The sequence below is a fragment of the Sorex araneus genome, chromosome 2 (assembly GCF_027595985.1).
Source record: "Sorex araneus isolate mSorAra2 chromosome 2, mSorAra2.pri, whole genome shotgun sequence".
NCBI lineage: Eukaryota > Metazoa > Chordata > Mammalia > Eulipotyphla > Soricidae > Sorex > Sorex araneus.
In genome coordinates this window covers 205,707,540-205,725,827 of record NC_073303.1, presented here as the reverse complement: position 1 = coordinate 205,725,827, position 18,288 = coordinate 205,707,540, and the positions used below count along the sequence as shown (strand labels likewise).

Below are 18,288 nucleotides of genomic sequence, written 5' to 3'. Positions count from 1 at the left end.
ACCAGAGCGGTGTAGCGCACCAGGGCGGTGTAACCCGCACCAGGGCGATGTAGCGCACCAGGGCGGTGTAGCCCGCACCAGGCCCTGAGGGGAGCCACATCTCGGGGTAGCAGGAGAGCCTGAGCAGTGGGCAGGGACCAGATAACTCAGTTTACTTACATTATCAGTGAACTGCAACTTTTTTTTGCGGGGGGGAGTGTGGGGCCACATCCAGAAGTACTCAGGGTTACTCCTGGGTCTGTGCTCAGGAACACAGGGGAGGGGGGATGTGGGGTGCAGGATTGCACCCAGGCAGGCCTTGGGCAAGGCAAGTACCTTCCTCCTTGGTCTGTCTCATTCTCACTCTTTTTTGGTTGTCATTTTTTTTTGTTCTTGGGCCACACTCAGCGGTGCTCAGTGGTTACTCTTGGTTACTCTGCACTCAGGACTCACTCCTGGAAGTGCTCGGGGTACCATCTCGGGTGCCGGGGATCAAACCCAGGTGACTGCATCAAAGCAGGTGCCCTACCTGCGATACCCTCGCTCCGGCCCAGGAGTGTTCTGTTTATTTTGGGGCCACACCAGCGATGCTTAGGGGTCACTCCTGACTCTGAGCTCAGGAACCGTTCCTGAGGGTGCCCCGGGCACCGTTCAGAATGCCAGGCACTGAACCCGGTGAGCGCAGGGCGGTGCGCCCAGCCCACCCGCTGTATCTCCCTCTGAGCCCTGCACTTCCGTTTCCACTTCCCCTGGGAAGCCCAGTGTGTCATCCCCCCAGTGTGTCGTCCCCCCGGTGTGTCGTCCCCCCGGTGTGTTGTCTTCCCTGTTTCTGTCCTTCTGTCCTTCTTTTTTTTTTTTTTTTGCTTTTGGGTCACACCCAGCGATGCTCAGGGCTTACTCCTGGCTTTGCACTCAGGAATTACTCCTGGCGGTGCTTGGGGGACCATATGGGATGCCGGGGATCGAACCCTGGTCGGCCGCGTGCAAGGCAAACGCCCTACCCGCTGTGCTATCGCTCTGGCCCCTGTCTCTGTCCTTCTTTACAGAGATGGGATCTGGGCTATCGGGGAGCAGAGTTGGGGTTATTCCCAATTCTGTGCTCAGGAGTGCCCCCTGGTGGTGCTCAGGGGCTATTCCTAGTTCTGTGTTTTGGGGGGGGTGTGTTTGGAGGAACATTGTGTCTCCAGGAATAGGAGGGACCTGGGGGTGGCATGAGCGACGCGCTTTCCCTCTGTCCTGTCTCAAGGTCTTGTTTTGTCTTGGATTGGGGCCGTACCCAGCTGTGCTCAGGGCTTGCTTCTGGTTCTTCTCTCAAGAATCACTTGGGGGCCCATGAGGTGCTGGGGGCTGAAGCCGGGTCAGCTGCACCCCAGGAAGAGTCCCCCACTGTGCTCTCTCCCGCACTGTCTTGTCTCTGCCCACGCTTTCTTGTCTAGAAGTAAATGCAGGGAGTTCAGGGGGCCTTGCCAGCTCCCAGTCTGCGTGGACCCCTTAGAATTTTATGATTTGAGGTCACACCTGTCCCTCCAGATCAGGGGACCGTGTTGGGCCGAGGATTAACTCAGAGCTCACCTGCACAGCCGTGTTCAGCCCTTTGAACAACTGGAGTCTTTTCCTTCTTTTATTTTGGGCCACACTTGGTGGTATTGAAGGCTGACTCCTGGCTCTGTGCTCAGGGATCACTGCTGGCAGGGGTTAAGGGTCCCTGTAGTGCCAGGAACTGAACCTCATGCAGGCAAGTGTCTTAACACCCCTCATCCCCGATGTACACACCTCGACTCTCCAGTCCCAAAGTAGGTCTGAGGTCTTCTCTTTCTCTTTTTTTCTTCCTTCCTTCCTTCCTTCCTTCCTTCCTTCCTTCCTTCCTTTCTTTCTTTCTTTCTTTCTTTCTTTCTTTCTTTCTTTCTTTCTTTCTTTCTTTCTTTCTTTCTTCCTTTCTTTCTTTCTCTCCTACACCCAGCAAAACTCAGAGGTTACTCCTGTTGGTGCTTGGGGGACCATATGGAGTCCTGGGGTCCTGGAACTGAACCAGCAGGCAAGCATTCTACCAGCTGTATTATATCTCCAGCCTCAAGGTCTAATCATTTTGGACCATCTCTATTTTACTTTATTGGTTTTTGGGGATTTTTTTGTTTTTGTTTTTTGGGTCAGTCACACCCTGCGATGCTCAGAAATTACTCCTGGCTCTGCACTCAGGAATTACCCCTGGCAGTGCTCAGGGGGCCATATGGGATGCTGGGAATTGAACCCTGGTCGGCCGCATGCAAGGCAAACGCCCTCCCTGCTGTGCTATTGTTCCAGCCCCTGGGTTTTTTTGGGGGGCTTATTTTTTTGGGGGGGAGGGTCACACCTGGCAATGCCAGTGGTTACTCCTGTCTCTGCACTCAGGAATTATTCCTGGCAAAGCTCAGTGGACCATATGGGGTTTCAGGGATCAGACCCCAGTTGCCTGAATACAAGGCAAGTGCCTACCTGCTGTCCTATTGCTCCAGCCCTGGGACCAGCTGTTGAATGTGCATCTGGTTGTTACAACTAATTAGATTATTCCTGTGCTGTCCCTGGCACTGCAGCCTCATCCATTCTTAAACTATTTTGTAATCCCAGCTCACCACCACCCCTGTCTGGAAACCCCCGAGTCTATCTTTGTCTCTGCTTTGTTTATCTGGTAGTTGAATTTCTTTGGGTTTTGTGGGTTGAACACTGCCCTGAAATCCAGATGGATTTTGTTTCTCTCGAGCTGTTGAGTTGTGGAAGCGAGCAAGTTCCCTGAAACTAAGACGGTAACCTGAGTCCCAAACAAGGGGCAGGCGAGCTCCGGGAGATCCGGGCAGAACTGAACAGAGACGAGGCCTGAGGCGTAGTGAAGTGGCAATGCCCATTGCCGGGAACGACCCGGACTGAACCCTCAGCACCACACAGGGCCCCCTGAGCCCTACAGGCAGAGACCCCTGGTGAAGAGCCATGAGTGAGCCCTGAGCACCGCTGGACGTGGGCCAAACTAACTCCCCTTGCAAGGTAATAAAACAGGAGAGAAATGAAGGGAAGGCCAGAGACTGTACACTGGGTTAGGTGCTTGCGTGGCACTTGTGTGGCCTGAGTCCAATCTGCAGCATCCCATAAGGTCCCCGAACATCGAGGACAAGAGCCAGGAGAAGGCCCTGAGCACCACTGGCAGTGGCCCAATTGGGGGAGTGGAAATGTCAAGGGCCCTGACTGGTATTACAGTGAGTAGGGTGCCTGCCTGGAGTGTGGCTGACTCATGTTCAATCCCATGAGCCAGCCAGGGGCAAACAGGGAGCCCAGGGCTGTGTGCCAGCAAAGACAAGAAGAGCAACGAATGGAGGGACGCTCACGCAGAGGGGCTTGGCACTGATGACGAGCCATATATTTTTTCATATATGAACCATATGAAAATCCAACTTACCTTAGGGAGGCCGCACCCCTCCCTCCCCTGGCATTGAGGGGGGCACCTGTCCTAGACACAGCTGACTCGGGTCCAATCCCTGGCCCTGAGCCCCGAGCAAAGTCCCAGAAACAAGTCCTGAGTTCCAACTCTAGAGTCAGCCAGTGTGACCCTCAAAAAAACAAAAACAGAAAGGTCGACATGAGAGTCACGCAGTCCACTGTTCTGTTAAGATGAGTGATGTGATTCCTGCACTTTACTGCCTTCTAGCTCTGACCTCCTGAGGAGGTTGCAGGCCCACAGGAAATGGACTCTTGTATGCCGGCTACCCCAGCCCATCAATGTCTGCTATGACCACAAACAGGGGGAAGTGCTCTCTACTTTTACAGGGCTGCGTGGTATTCCACATGTCTGCATATGGTCCCATTCCACAGACCCAGGCCAGGGAACTCGAGATCTTTCTTCTCTGGTGCTTCTGCTCCTCAGAGAGAATAGTCACAGAAACCTACGGGGTGAGGAGTGGGACACATTTCAACTGTTCTGCTCCTCGCCTGGAGGCCTTTGGGAAGCGAGTCAGCGCTGAACCAAATAGTGGAAAGTACCTTCACAGTGATGGAGGCTCAGTGTGGGTTTCAGGACCAGGGAGACTCTCAAAGGGCGGGGCATGCGCTTGGCATACAGGGGCCCGGGCTGCCCCCCCTGCACTGCCTGGTCCTCCAAGCGGCTCTGGTCAAGTCCCTGAACACAGGGCCAGGAATATCTCCTGGTCATCACAAGGGGGCACTAGTGGGCATAAACCAGGAGTAATCCCTGAGCGTCCTCCGTGGGCACGGAGCACAGAGCCCGGCATAGCCCCCGGGTACCAGCAGGGGGCGCCCTGAGCACGTAGCCAGGAATAGCCCCAGCACATTTCTGGGTGTGTGGCCCAACCCTCGCTCCCCACCGGGGGTTACTTACTGCAGCGAGGGCAGCTGGGTGGGAGATCTGACTGCAGCCTGGGTGAGCTAAAGGCTCCAGGAAATCAGGGGCCCCGTCTGGACCTGAGGTCCCAAGAGTGAGCTGGGTGGCTCGGAATAGCTCCATGGGGGGAGGGGCTGGGACATTTACCTTGCACACGGCTGACCCAGATTCAGTTCCCAGCATCCCATACGGTCCCCCGAGCACTGCCAGGAGTAATTTCTGAGTGCAAAGTCAGGAGTGACTCCTGTGCATCGCCGGGTGTGACCCAAAAAGAGAAAAAAAAAAATCAGTGGGGCTGGAGAGAGTACAGCAACGGGAAGGGTATTTGCCTTGTACACGACGGCTGCCCCAGGTTTGATCCCCAACACCTCACATGGTCCTTTGAGCACTGCCAAGAATGAGTCCTGAGAGCCCTGGCAACACTGAGCAGCAACTAACACGGCTCTGGCTTGCGGGACTGGAAAACATCTGAAAACATACAATATTTTAATGGAACACCAATTATCAAATGCTTCCTTAGTAGGGCTGTCTTTCTTGGGGGGAAACTCCAACAACAATAGTGAGTTTTGGGGCCGGAGCGATAGCACAGCGGGTAGGGCGTTTGCCTTGCACGCGGCTGACCCGGGTTCGATCCTCGGCATCCCATATGGTCCCCCAAGCACCGCCAGGAGTAATTCCTGAGTGCAAAGCCAGGAGTAACCCCTGAGCATCGCTGGGTGTGACCCAAAAAGCAAAAAAAAAAAAAAAAAAAAAAAAAAATAGTGAGTTTTGCTTTGCAATATGGAACGTAATCAAGGTAAAGAGAAAATGAAGTGAAATTCATCAGTTATACAGTTGGGGGTGGGGGGGCGGGGGCGGGGGTATACTGGGGATTTTGGTGGTGGAATATGGGCACCGGTGAAGGGGTGGTGTTTGAATATTGCTATAACTGAGACATAAGCCTGAAAACTTTGTAACTTTCCACATGGTGATATAATAAAAATTAAAAAAAAAAAAAAAGAATGAGTCCTGAGTACAGAGCCGGGAGTAACCCCTGAGCATTGCTGGATGCCAAGTCTCAGACACAGGAGAGAGAGTCCACGGTTCAAAACACTTGCTCTCGTATGGCACATCTGGGTTGACCCCGGGGGCCCTCTAGGGCCCCCAGAGCCCTGCCAGGAGAGATCCCTGAGCAGAGCCAGAGTAACCCCTGCGGTCCTCTGGGTGTGGTTTGAAAAAAAAATGAAAGGAGAAAGTCAAGCCCGTCCGGTGTGAAACTCCAGGGTCCAGCGCTGGTCCCCGGGGGTGTGGGTAGGTCTGAGAATCACCGGGTATGGCTCCCCCGTGACCCTGCCACAAAGAGAGAAAGAAACAAGGAAGGGAGGGAGGGAGGGAGGCGGGGATGGAGGGAGGGAGGAGCAGATATGCTGTTCGCCTTGCACGTGCCGACTCTGGTCCTATCCCTGGCACCTCATACGGCCCCCTGAGCCTGCCAGGAGTGATCCCCGAGCACAGACCCAGAGTAGCACTGAGGACTGCCAGCTGTGAGCCAAAGCCAAAAGCAAAGAAAGAGAGAACGTGAGAAAAATAAAGAAGAAAAGACAAAAAAGTGAGAGAAGGGGAGAGAGGAGGAAAGAGAGAGGGAGAGAGAGGGAGGGAGAGCTTGTACTAAAATTTAAATTCTTTAATACTTTACTGGCTTTAAAATTTTAAATCCTGGGGCTGGAGTGATAATACAGCGGGGAGGGCGTTTGCCTGGCACGCGGCCAGCCCGGGTTTGATTCCCAGCATCCCATATGGTCCCCTGAGCACCGCCAGGAGTAATTCCTGAGTGCAGAGCCAGGAGTGACCCCTGTGCATCGCCAGGTGTACCCAAAAATAAAAAAAAAAATTTAAATCCTGGCTTTGGGCCAGAGAGAAGACAGGGAAGGACTGGCCTTGCCGCTGCAGCCCAGGCTCTCTCTGCCCAGGGACCCTGGAGCTCCCCCACCCCCCACGAATGGCCCAAGAATGCAGACCCAGGAGTCAGTCCTGAGTACTGCTGAACATGACCCCCAAAACAAACGCACAAAAAAAATGTTGCCAAGGTACCAGGAAGACAGAAAGAGAGCAGAGCAGGCCAGGTGCTTGCCTTAAACCTGGTCCGCCGGGGTTCAACCCCCAACGCCCCTGAGAGCCGCCAGGAGGGAGGGCCCCAAACAAACCAACCCAAGAGACCTTCTGTCAGACTCAGCAGTTGTGCCCTTTGAGGCTACAGACCAGCTCTAGGTCTGATCTCCAGTTGCTGAGTGTGGGGGTGGGGCGCAATAATCGGGGGGGGGGGGCTGGGGGGAGCAGGATGATACCACAGTTCCCCGTTTCTTCTTTGTTCGGGCCCACACCGTGTTTCGGAGGGGGAAACCAGAGAATTCGAATTTGGGTGGGGCTAGTGTCCCTGCCCCCCCCCCCCCCCTCCCGTCCCTGTGAGGGCTAAGATCACTTCTCAAGGCCCCAGCGCTTCCCTGGCCAGTCTGTGCCTGCGGGGACCAAGGCCCCTACGCAGACCGTCCCTTCGGGCGTCACCAGCCTTTCTGGCCAGAGCTGGGGCGGAGAGATGGACAGTGGGCAGGGAGCTGCTCACGCACGGAGGACTGGGCTTTTGTGGTGGATTTTCTTTCCCTTTTTGGGCCACGCCCAGCTGTGCCCAGGGCCTGCTCAACACTCCGTGCTCGGGGGTCACTCCTGGCAGGCTCTGGGGCCCCTATAGAGTGTCAGGGGCCAAATCTGGGTCAGCCGCCTGCAAGGGAAACACCTTCCCGCTGCACTCTTGTTCTGGCCCCTGCTAACCTGGGTGTGATCCCTGGACCCCCCAGGGCCCCCCAAAGGACCACCAAGAGAGATTCCCAAGCTCAAAGCTAGGAGTCAGGGGCTGGAGCGGTAGGACAGCAAGTAGGGGGTCTGCCTTGCGCAGGGCCGACCTGGGTTTGAACCCCCCCATCCCACGTGACCCCCAGCACCGCCAGGAGTAATTCCTGAGTGCAGAACCGAAAAGCAAAATAATAATAATAATAATAATAATAATAATGAAATCAGAAGTCAGTCCTGAATGCTGCCAGGTGTGGCCCCGAGGCAGAAACGAGAACAAAGGAAAGTGAGTTCTCAGAGCTCCGTTCCTGGCAGAGGAACCCGCCGGCCTGTAAATGATCCACAGCGCTGTAGACTCCAATTTCCTCCTCCCGGCCAGCGCGGGCCAGGGGCTGTGGCCACAGGGTACTCAGGATGCGGGGCGCAGGGCAGGACCGCCTCCTGCATAGCCCAGCGCCCTCCGCTTCCCCCCTGCTTCTGCACTGGCACCAACCACACAGCCAGCTGGACCTCATCCCTAGCCCCGTAGGGCCCCCTGGACCTGGCCACGGGGGGGGGGGGGGGGGGGGGGGTGTTCCTGGGCCAGGACTCAGCCCTGAGCACTGCTGGATTTGGCCCCCAGACCAGAGCAACAGTGTAACGCAAAGGCCCAGAGGGGCCTTGGCCACAGTCCAGTGACGAGGGGGGTTGTCATGCATGCGCAGACCTGAGTTCAGCTCCAGGCTCCCCTGAGCTCAGCCAAGCGTGAACCCCGAGAGCAGGATGCACCCCCCAAGAAAAGAAAGGGAAGGAGAGATAACAGACACAGGGAGAGTGGCCAAGCGGGGCGCGACCGGGCACCCTCAGGCTCCTCTGAGCCCTGTCGGGAGGGGTCCCCGAATGCAGAGCCCCTTTAGGGTGTGACCCCCAAGCCTACACCAAAGAGAAAATGGGCTGAGCGCAGGCTTCGTTGCTGGCAGGGTTCACTCCCGCGTCAGGAGAGAGGGGCTGTCCCTGGGTCCTCTTAGCAGGCCCCCTAGGTAGGAGGTGAGAAAGGGGGCAGCCAATCAGACCCAGGGCCCCCAGGACTTCCTCTCGGGGGCCTGAGGGACGGTAACATTTTGGTTTTTTGTTTTTTGGGTCACACCCATGATGCACAGGGGTCACTCCTGACTTTACACTCAGGAATCACCCCTGGCAGTGCTCAGGGGACCATATGGGATGCTGGGAATTGAACCCGGGTCAGCCGCATACAAGGCAAACGCCCTCCCCCTACCTGCTGTGCTATCGCTCCCGCCCCCAAATCTTCCATGTTTATAAAGAAATTCAGGGACCAGCCCCCAGGGCTGACCCGGGTGGGATCAATTCAGATTCTGCGCCTGGCTTGCTATGCTGTTTCTCCAGCTCTATAGACAGCTTTTAATTTAATTTTTTTTTATTTATTTTCTGGGTTTTTAAAATTTATTTATTTATCTATCTATTTATTTATTTATTTTTGGTTACACCGGCGCTGCTCTGGAGTTACTCCTGGCTCTGAGCTCGGGAATTACTCCTGGTGGTCCTTGAGGGGTCCTACGGGGCATGCAAGGCAAGCCCCCTACCCGCTGGGCCAGCCCTCCGGTCCTTATTACTTTGTATCCATATAATTTCACTTGACACTGTGGGCGAGCACCTAAACAGCGCTCCTGGGGCGCGGGGGTCACTCTGGTTCACTCTTGGAGCCCTGGCCCGTGAGATCCCGCCCGGGGCACCGGCCCCCCACGGAGGCGGTGGCGTCCGAGGGCCAAGCATTTTAGTAACATTGAAACAATTTTAATCTCCTGGCCTTGGCGCGGGGCCTCCCGGGGCTGGGAGAGTCGCTGGGCACCGGCTCCCGATGCGGGATGCGGGGGTGGGTGGTGAGGGGCCTGCAAAGCGCTGCCCTCACCCCCCCCAACAGGATGTGGCCCGGAGCGGCAGGGTGAAGGCCCTGCAGGCTGGACAGGACCCCCGACTCCCGCCCTCCCTCCCCAGCTGGCAACAGAAACCGCGCCCTTCTCGCGTGGCGATTCCTCCCTACCCCTGGAGCCCCACCCTGTGCTCTGGCAAGACGGGCTCTTTATTTTTTATTTTCTTAAATTTTTTATTTATTTATTTTTTCTTTTTTGGTCACACCCAGCGATGCACAAGGGTTACTCCTGGTTCATGCACGCAGGAATCACTCCTGGCAGTGCTTGGGGGACCCTATGGGATGCTGGGAATCGAACCCGGGTCAGGCCGCGTGCAAGGCAAACACCCTCCCCGCTGTGCTATGGCCCCAGCCCCAGGACGGGCTCTTTAGAAGGAGGCAACGTCCAGGTCCTGGGGAGCCGAGGGAGGGGGCTACAACTAGGTGGGGTGGGGGCTTCGGCTGCAAGGGGACGGAAGTGCCAGGGGTAAGGGGCGGAGCTTGAGAGCCCAGCAGGTGGCCCAGGCTGGCTGTCGGGAACCAGATGAGGTATGTCCCTGATCTGGTCTCAGGGCACCCCCACAACACACACACTTTTTTCCCTCTGGACATTCAAGCTCATGGGGGTGTCAGGAGTAGCTAAGGCCCTGGGGCTAGCACTAAAACCAGGGAGGGGGCCCTCCAGTCCACTTCACAGACAGGTAAACTGAGGCCTGGGTCTTTGCACTGGTAACGGGTGGGGGAGGGGAGGGTGGTGTCCAGACCTGTGAGGGGAGGGCAGCAGGATGTCTTGCAGACAGGGGTGAGCCCTGTCTGGGCAGGTGTTTTGTGGGGGTGCCGGGGTTTGGGGGGGTCCCTCAGAGCCGCCCACGTCCCAAGGGGATTCTGGGTTTAGGGCAGCAGCTGGAGGCTGGGGGGGGCTGCCAGCTCCCTGCCCCCCTGATCTTTGCATGGGGGGGGTCTTTCAGCTCCCCGGCCCAGCTGAGACACTGCCCCCCCACTGAGCCCGGAGAAACCCCGTTTGGTGCCGGGTCATGGGACGCTGACTCACGCCTCGCATCACCTGACCGGGCTCTGCTGTCCAAGAGGGCCCTGCCAAGGGGGTTCCCCGCCACGCCTTGTTTACCTTCACCCTGCCCGGGACAGCCCTGCCCCGTGCCCAGCCTGCAGTCCGGGCGCAGGGGGCCCCCCAGGGAGCCTCCTCCCTCAGGCCTGGGCCCCCCCCCCCCGATCTGTCCCCCGGCTTTCCCCCGAGTCCTCACTCCTCCCTAGAAGGCGGAAACCCCCAGTACTCCCGGCAGCCCGAGTCTGCCTGGACAAAGGCTGGGGGAGCCTGGGCCAGGCCCACTGAGAACGGGGGCTGTGTCCCCCGCTGCGGCTGCTGAGTCACCGTGGCGGCTCCTCCCCAGGCTGCTCACGGAATGGGGGGGGCCCGCTGGACAGCCAGACTCCCCACTGTGCTCACTCCTGACTCAGTGCTCAGGACTCACTCCTGACTCAGTGCTGAAGGATTACTCCTATCTCTGTGCTCCCGGATCGTCTCTGGCCCTGTGCTATGGGTCACTCCTGGCAGGGCTTAAGGGACACTAGCGTACTGGGGGTCGAACCCGCATCGGCCGTGTGCAAGGCACGTGCCCTCCCTGCTGCCTGCCCTCCCCACCCCGTGCGACCTCGTGTTTGTACCTGCACCATGGTAAAGCATTTCAGAGGCCCGGTTCCAGGCCCTGCACCTCCAGTTCCCCTCGCACCCCTGCCCCTGGTCAGAGAGTAATCCTGCCAGGGCCTGGGGAGAGCACGTGGCGGAGCGTGGGAGCCCCCCGCTGGGCTCCCTCTCCTGGCTGCAGCCCGTCCCTGAACCCCTCTGACCGTCCCCCCGACTTACCAACCAACAAACGAGATACCAAGCCAATATTCAAGCAAGACAGCTGTCCTGGGCCTCAGGCCGCAACGTAAGCTAACTCTGTCCTCAGTTTACCCTGGCCTCAAAGCCTCCCCTTGACCTTGGTTTTAGGGGCCAGGGAACGTGCTTTAGAGGATTTGACTGTTCATTCCGGCAGCCCCTGGTGTGCAACTCACCCTTTCCAAAACGCTGTTTCTGAGAGCAGACAGATGGGGCGGGGCTCGCCTTGCGTTGGGTCCAACTGATGCCAGAGTTCCCCCCAGCCCTGCCAGGAGTGATCCCTGAGCACAGGGATAGGAGTCCGCCCTGATCACCATTAAGTGTGGTGTAAAAAAGCAACAGAAGCGGGCCTGGAGTGGTCTTATAGTGGGTAGGGCATTTGCACTGCACCAGGGTTGGGTCCCTGGCATCCCGCCTAGCCCCCGAGCCGAGAGTAACGATCAGGAGTAGCCCTGAGCATCACCGGTATGGTCCAAAGAGTCGGAGAGAAAAGGCAACAGAGACGACAAACTGCTTTACCTTCTGACAAATCCTGCGGGTGCATGAAGAGCTGGTGGTGGAACCCAGGCCTCCGACACGCAAAGCCTGAGCCCACCGCTCCCGAGCCTGGTATCTCCCACCCTGAGCGGGGGCTCTGGGCTCCGTGACAGGACCCGGCGTCTTGCAGACTGCCGGCGTGTTCCCATCAAGCTCAGTCTTTGATTTCGTTCTGGGGCCAACCCCCGTGATGCTCCGGGCTTCCTCTGGCTCTGCTCTCAGGGGTCGTGCCTGGTGGGCTCCGGAGGCCAGGGGGAGTCTCCCATCCGGAGGCCTGATGTCCTGGCGCTTAGAGCAGACACACCTTTGTTATTTACCTAGGTGTCTGGCCCTGGTCCAGGAGTGCCCAGGGCGAGTCCTGGCTCTGCACGCAGGAATTCCTCCTGGCAGTGCTTGGGGACCATCGGGCCGGCCCGGGCACTGCACGCACACGGGTACCGCGCCTTTGGCTACCAGCTCCCCAGAGGGGGAGTTAGTTGTTCCTGTGCATTTGTGGGAGCACACCCCAGCCCACACCAAACACATGTAAGGCAGAGTCCTTTCCTCCCCCGCGGAGGACGTGGGTTTCCCGCTCCAGCAGGCCTGGGTCCGCACCCCGGCCTTTGCCCCAGATGCCTCCGAGGGTCTGGGTCCCCCGGGAAGTTCTTTTTGGGTGGGTGGGACGTTTGCGGACCAGAAAAATGCATCTGGGTGTCCATCAGGTGGGTGCGGGTGGGGGACCCTGGCGCCGGGTGGGGGTCCGTTCCCCGGCCAGAGTGGCAGGTGTGGCAGCACGAGGGGGCGCGGGGTGGGCACCCGGGCGGCGCTGGCCTCTGGGCAGGAGCGCGCCGGGCAGCCCGGCTCGTGCTGAGTCACTGCCAGGGCCCGCGGGACGGCTGGGGGGGGGCTGCTGGGCCTCCCTCTAGGAGCACTGGGGTGGGGGTCGTCCCCGCTCTCCCTGAGGGTCTCGAGGCGGGAGAGGGGGCGGCGGAGGCTGGAGCTAAGCCAGCGGGAGGCGCGGGGGCGGGGGCGGCGGGCAGGGGCCCGGGCAGGGCGGCTCGCGCGCCCCGGCTCGGCTCGGCGGGGCGGGGCCAGGCCGTGGCCACGCCCCGCGGGCGCTGGGGGCGGGGCCGGCGGCGCTATAAAGGCGCGCGCCGCGGCGGCCGGCCACTAGCGAGCAGCATGGCGGCGCTGACGGTCAAGGCCTACCTGCTGGGCAAGGAGGACGCGGCCCGCGAGATCCGCCGCTTCAGCTTCTGCGTCGCGCCCGAGGCCGAGGCCGAGGCGGGGGGCGGCCGGGCCTGCGAGCGGCTGCTGGGCCGGGTGGCCGCGCTCTTCCCCGCGCTGCGGCCGGGGGGCTTCCAGGCGCACTACCGCGGTGAGGGCGGGGGTCGGGGGTTGGGGGGCTTTCAGGCGCACCGCCGCGGTGAGCGCCGGGTCCGGGTCCGGGGGGCTTCCAGGCGCACTACCGCGGTGAGGGCGGGGGTCGGGGGGTTTTCAGGCGCACCGCTGCGGTGAGGGCGGGGGTCGGGGCTGGGGTCGTGGTCGTGGGTCGGGGGGCTTCCAGGCACACTACCGCGGTGAGGGCGGGGGTCGGGGGTCGGGGTCGTGGGTCGGGGGGCTTTCAGGCGCACTTCCGCGGTGAGGGCGGGGGTCGGGATCGGGGGTCGGGGGGCTTCCAGGCGCACCGCCGCGGTGAGCGCCGGGTCCGGGGATCGGGGGTCGGGGGGCTTCCAGGCGCACCGCCGCACCGGTGAGCGCCGGGTCCGGGGGTCAGGGTCTTCCAGGAGCACCGCCGCGGCGAGCTGCGGGGGCGGGAGCGGGGGCGCGGGGAGGGCCGGACGTCCGGCCACGCACGGCGAGTCGGGGTCGGACTGGAGGCAGCGGGACGCGGGTCTGGGGTGCAGGTGGGTCCGCGGGGAGAGCTGGGGGTGGGGGACGCTCCGGGAACGCCCCTGGGGGCGGGGACCGGGCGCACCACCGCTGCGTCCTGCTGCGCCGGGAAGGGGCGGGCCGGGGCGGGCACCGAGGACGCCGGACAGGCGCGCTGGACAGGCCCGCTGGACAGCCGCCCGCCCTGCCGGCCTCCTCGCCCGCTGCCCTTTGCGCCTGTCACCGCGCCACCGCGCCTGGGTCTCCCTGAGGGTGGAGGGTCCGAGCGTGGGCACCTTTGTTCCTCCGACTGGACCCCCGGTCCCCGCCGCTCACACGCGTGTCCACTCCCAGATGAGGACGGGGACTTGGTGGCCTTCTCCAGCGACGAGGAGCTGAACATGGCCCTGGCCTACGTGAAGGACGACCTCTTCCGCGTGTACATCAAAGGTGTGCAGGGGGCGGGGCGGGGCGGCCGCGCACACGCACAGGAGAGGGACACACACACACAGGAGGACACACGCATGTACATGTGCACACGCCCCACCCAGGAGGGGGACACACACTCGCACACACTGCGCCCGACCTGCGGGGCGCACGCGGTGGGAGGTGCGCGTGCGGGTGCACTGGGGTGCCGAGAGGGGCCTCCCGTGCCCTCCGACGCCCTCTCTCTGCGCCCCGGGGTGGCGGGGGCCCTCCTGGGCCGGGCCGGGCAGGCCGGTCACGCCGAGCCCGCCGTCCCTGCAGAGAGGAAGGAGTGCCGGCGGGAGCACCGCGCCTCCTGCCAGGACGGGGCGCCCCGCCCCCTGGTGCACCCCAACGTCATCTGCGACGGCTGCAACGGGCCGGTGGTGGGCACGCGGTACAAGTGCAGCGTCTGCCCCGACTACGACCTGTGCGCCGCCTGCGAGGGCAAGGGCCTGCACCGCGAGCACGCCAAGCTGGCCTTCCCGGGGCTGCTGGGCCACCTCCCGGAGGTGAGCGCCCCGCGCCCGCCCCCGCCCCCGGTGGGCCCCTGGGCCCCAGCCCTACCCCTTACAAAGCCCCGCCCCGGGTGGGCCCCCTGAGCCCCCCTAGCTCTGCCCATTATAAAGCCCCTCTCCGGTGGGCCCCCCTGAGCCCCCCCAGCTCTGCCCCTTATAAAGCCCTTCCCCGGTGGGCCCCCTGAGCCCCCTAGCTCTGCCCCTTACAAAGCCCCGCCCCGGTGGGCCCCCTGAGCCCCCTAGCTCTGCCCCTTACAAAGCCCCGCCCTGGTGGGCCCCCAGCCCGCCCTCGGCCCGGATTGCAAGGCCCCACCCCTCTGCGCCCCCTGAGCCCGCCCTCCGCCCCTCCCCCAGGGTTTCTCGCACAGCCGCTGGCTCCGCAAACTGAAGCACGGCCACTTCGGGTGGCCCAGCTGCGAGATGGGGCCCCCTGGCAACTGGAGCCCGCGCCCACCCAGGGCCGGGGATGCCCGGGCCAGCCCCACGGCGGCAGCTGCAGATGCAGGTGAGGGGACAGCCCAGCAGGAGGGCGGGGCCGGGTGCCAGACCCTGCAGTGCGCTGGCTCATCAGCCCTGACTGTGCCGGGGAGCGCTCCTGGCACAGTGCTCGTTCCCGCGGGCCTGCCTGGGGAACCCGGGCTGTCCTACCCTCACATCTTTCTCTCCTGTCCCAGCCGGCACGGGGCCCGCGGAGGACCCCAGTGTGAACTTCCTGAAGAACGTGGGGGAGAGCGTGGCTGCCGCCCTCAGTCCTCTGGGTAAGTGGCCGTCTGGCCCTGGGGGGTCCGCATGCACGCGGTGATCGGGCGGGCTGGGTCCCCCCTGAGGCCCCCACAGGGCCCGCTCTGCCTGCCAGGCCGCCATGGTGCTGGGATCAGCTGGTAGACTGGCGGGACAGCAGGGGGCTCCTCCACGGGGGGTTAGGGAGGGGATGGGGCAGGCCCCAGGCCTGTGGCCAGCAGGGCCACAGTGGAAGGGTCTCGCATCCAGGAGGTTCCAGTCCTCTGAGCTGCTTCTGACTCCTGGACAGTCTCTGGTCTTCTCTTGGACTGGTTTTTGTTTTTTGTTTTCTATTGCTTTTTCGATCCCACCCTGTGATGCTCAGGGGGTTACTCCTGGCTCTGCACTCAGGAATTACTCCTGGCGGTGCTCAGGCGACCCTATGGGATGCTGGGAATCGAACCCGGGTCAGCTGTGTGCAAGGCAAATGCCCTCCCTGCTGTGCTGTCGCTCCAGCCCCTCTTGGGCCGTTTTTGTTGGTTTGGGGGCTCCAGTTGGTAACATTCGGGGCTGACGTGTAGGTCTGTGCTCAGGGCTCTGTCCCGCAGAACGTGGGGGGCCCTGGAGTGCCAGGGTGGAGCTGGGCTGGACTTTGCCCACCTTCTCTGCATTCTGTTCTCGCCTTCGGCCTTGTCTCTGCTTCCTGTTGCTCTGGGTGGGAGAGGAGGTCAAACCCAGGGGTGCGCAGGGCTCACCCGGCTCTGTGCCAAGGCTCCACTCCTGGTGGAATTGGGGGCGCCTGGGGCACCCGCCTAGAACTGAGCGTGGCCGTGGGCCAGGCAGGCACTTTCCTTGCAGTTCTGTCTCTGGGGCCCCAAATCCATCTTCCTTAAGTGGAAAAAGGGGGCCCCCCAGTGGCATCCGAGGCTGAGACTGTGCCTGCCCCCAGCCCCCCATCCCGGCCACTGACCCACCAGGGGTAGTTCCTGAGTGCAGAGTCAGGAGTAACCCCCCGAGCATTGCCGGGTGTGACCCAAAAAGAAAAAAAAAAAAGCTGAAGGAAACAGTTTTGAAGGCGCCTCAGGGCGTGAGCTGGTCTTGGGGTGGGGGCCGTGGGGCGGGGTGTCGCGGGAAGGTGGTCCAGGGCCCTCGGGCGCGGGCAGGGCCGGCTTTGATGGCTGGGAGTCATCAGCGGGCGGGTGGCCCCCAGTCAGCTGAGGTTAGAGGTCAGAGGTCTGTAGGCCGAGGGCATCTCCTTTTGCTGTGCCCCTGGTCACGGTGACCTTGCTCTGGCCGGCGGCCAGCGCTGTCCAGCCCAGCACCCCCTGGCTGTGCAGGGGCGCCCCCGGTGGCCCCCATAGCAGCTGAGCGACACCGGGGTTCCGCGTGTGTCCGCAGGCATCGAGGTGGACATTGACGTGGAGCACGGCGGGAAGCGGAGCCGCCTGACGCCCGCGTCCCCGGGCGGCCCCGAAGACAAGGCGGGCCCGTCGTCCGGCGGCGGCTCCCCCAGCTGCAGCCAGCCCGGCGGGGACACCGTGGGCGGTGCCGCTCTGTCCCTGGCCGAGCAGATGAAGAAGATTGTCCTGGAGTCGGGACTGCAGCCCGAGGCAAGCCTCCCCCGCAGCCCTGCCCTCCCCCGCGCCCCACCAGCGGGGCCAGAGGGCCCCCCCCAGAGGCACAGTGCGGGGGGGGGGGGGGGGGGGGCAGCACTGGCCTGGGACAAGCCTGGGGGAGGGGGACGCCGCGGGGTGGGGCGGCACGGGGGGCGGGGCCGGGGCTCCCTGGGCCAGTGCTGCCACGTCCTTCCAGGGACAGCTGGAGTCGGACACCTGCTCGGGAGGCGACGATGACTGGACACACCTGTCCTCCAAGGAGGTGGACCCGTCCACAGGTGAGCTCCAGTCTCTGCAGCTGCCCGACTCGGCGGGCCCCAGCTCGCTGGACCCTTCCCCGGACGGCCCCACGGGGCTGAAGGAGGCGGCGGCTTACCCACATCTGCCACCAGGCAAGTGCCCGCCGCCTGCCCGCCTGCCCGCCTGCCGCTTGCACCCGAGCCCGCCCGCCCCGCCCCGCTTGCCGCCAGCCAGGCCCTTCGGGACAGAGGCAGGCGCTGTGGGGGCGGCCCTCCTGCCCGCCCATGGTCAGGCCGGGAGGCCGGAGGCGAGGTGGGCAGAGGAGGGTCACGGGGTCTCCCCTCCTTCGGCCCCCGGGCCCAGCCCCCATGCCCAGCACCGGGCGTCCCGAGACAGGAAGTCGGTGCCTTGCTTGTGGCCCAGGGGCCCCGGCTCTGCAGAGGGTCCCACAGCACCCCGAGCACACGGGGTCCAGCAGCCGCACTGGGGGTGGGCTGGAGGGGCTCACCCTGCCGAGAGTGCTCTGTGGGCAGCCGTGTTCCCGCAGGGCGTGCGCGGGGTGTCTTTGTGCCACGCGGTGGTGCCCTCCAGCCGCTGGCCTGTTCGAGTGTTTCTTTCTGGGGGGCATGGCCACAGCTGGCGGTGTTGGGGGGCCATTTGTGCAGTGGGGGTCAGCCCCGGGTTGGCACGTGCAAGGCAGGCGCCCCCCCGCACCCCCCCCCCGTGTGAGGTGCCCAGGCAGACCCAGGTCTGGGGCCTACGAGGCCGAGCCCTCCCCGCCGGCCGCTTTCCGTCCCCTTTGACTTGGGGGTGGGGCCGGGGGGCACATGGGCGTCCCCAGGCCTTTGAGCCGTTCTGAGCCGGTTCCCCACCGCCTGGGCTGCCCCCCCCCCCGCCCCCCCGGCCTCCGCCCTGCTCCGGCGCGGCTCCCCGCACTGTTGAGCCCAGAGAGTGACGGGTGGGGTGGGGCTGGGGGCGCCTGCTTGCCCCTCGGGCCTGTGCGGGGCGGCGGGGGGCTCCTCCTGCGCCCGGCCCGGCGCGCTCACGCCCATTCCCCCTCGCAGAGGCCGACCCGCGGCTGATCGAGTCGCTGTCGCAGATGCTGTCCATGGGCTTCTCGGACGAGGGCGGCTGGCTGACCCGCCTGCTGCAGACCAAGAACGACATCGGGGCGGCGCTGGACGCCATCCAGTACTCCAAGCATCCGCCGCCCCTGTGACGCGGCCGGGAGCCCCTCCCTGCGCCGCCCCCGCAGCACGCACTGGCACTGCTCGGCTCGCCCCCGCCCTGCTTCCCCGCTTCCCCGCGGGAGCCCGCGCTGGGAGCCCTTCTGACACTGCATTAAACAGGCACTTTATTCCCAATCCAGC

General features: G+C 62.7%; 1 protein-coding gene across 3 annotated transcripts; it reads left to right on the top strand.

Moving 5' to 3' along the window:
- The first annotated feature begins 12,652 nt into the window (after positions 1–12,652).
- Positions 12,653–18,286, top strand: SQSTM1 (sequestosome 1). 3 transcript variants are annotated; one of them, XM_055128654.1, is made up of 8 exons: positions 12,653–12,865; positions 13,714–13,809; positions 14,107–14,336; positions 14,697–14,847; positions 15,017–15,100; positions 16,461–16,672; positions 16,875–16,956; positions 17,983–18,286. In XM_055128654.1, exons 1-8 carry the CDS (start codon positions 12,670–12,672, stop codon positions 18,135–18,137), a joined length of 1,206 nt encoding a protein of 401 aa, XP_054984629.1. In that variant the 5' UTR covers positions 12,653–12,669; the 3' UTR covers positions 18,138–18,286. The 3 variants fall into 3 exon arrangements, with proteins under 3 accessions (XP_054984629.1, XP_054984628.1, XP_054984630.1); XM_055128653.1 differs by having other exon boundaries at positions 16,875–17,070; XM_055128655.1 differs by lacking the exon at positions 12,653–12,865 and adding an exon at positions 12,936–12,960 and having other exon boundaries at positions 16,875–17,070.
- The last annotated feature ends 2 nt before the right edge of the window (positions 18,287–18,288 follow it).

Coding starts and splice junctions, on each gene's coding strand:
- SQSTM1 (XM_055128653.1), top strand. CDS start 12,670: ATGGCGGCGCTGACGGTCAAGGCCTACCTGCTGGGCAAGGAGGACGCG. Junction 14,848..15,016: donor GGCGGCAGCTGCAGATGCAG/GTGAGGGGACAG, acceptor CTCCTGTCCCAG/CCGGCACGGGGCCCGCGGAG. Junction 16,673..16,874: donor AGTCGGGACTGCAGCCCGAG/GCAAGCCTCCCC, acceptor ACGTCCTTCCAG/GGACAGCTGGAGTCGGACAC.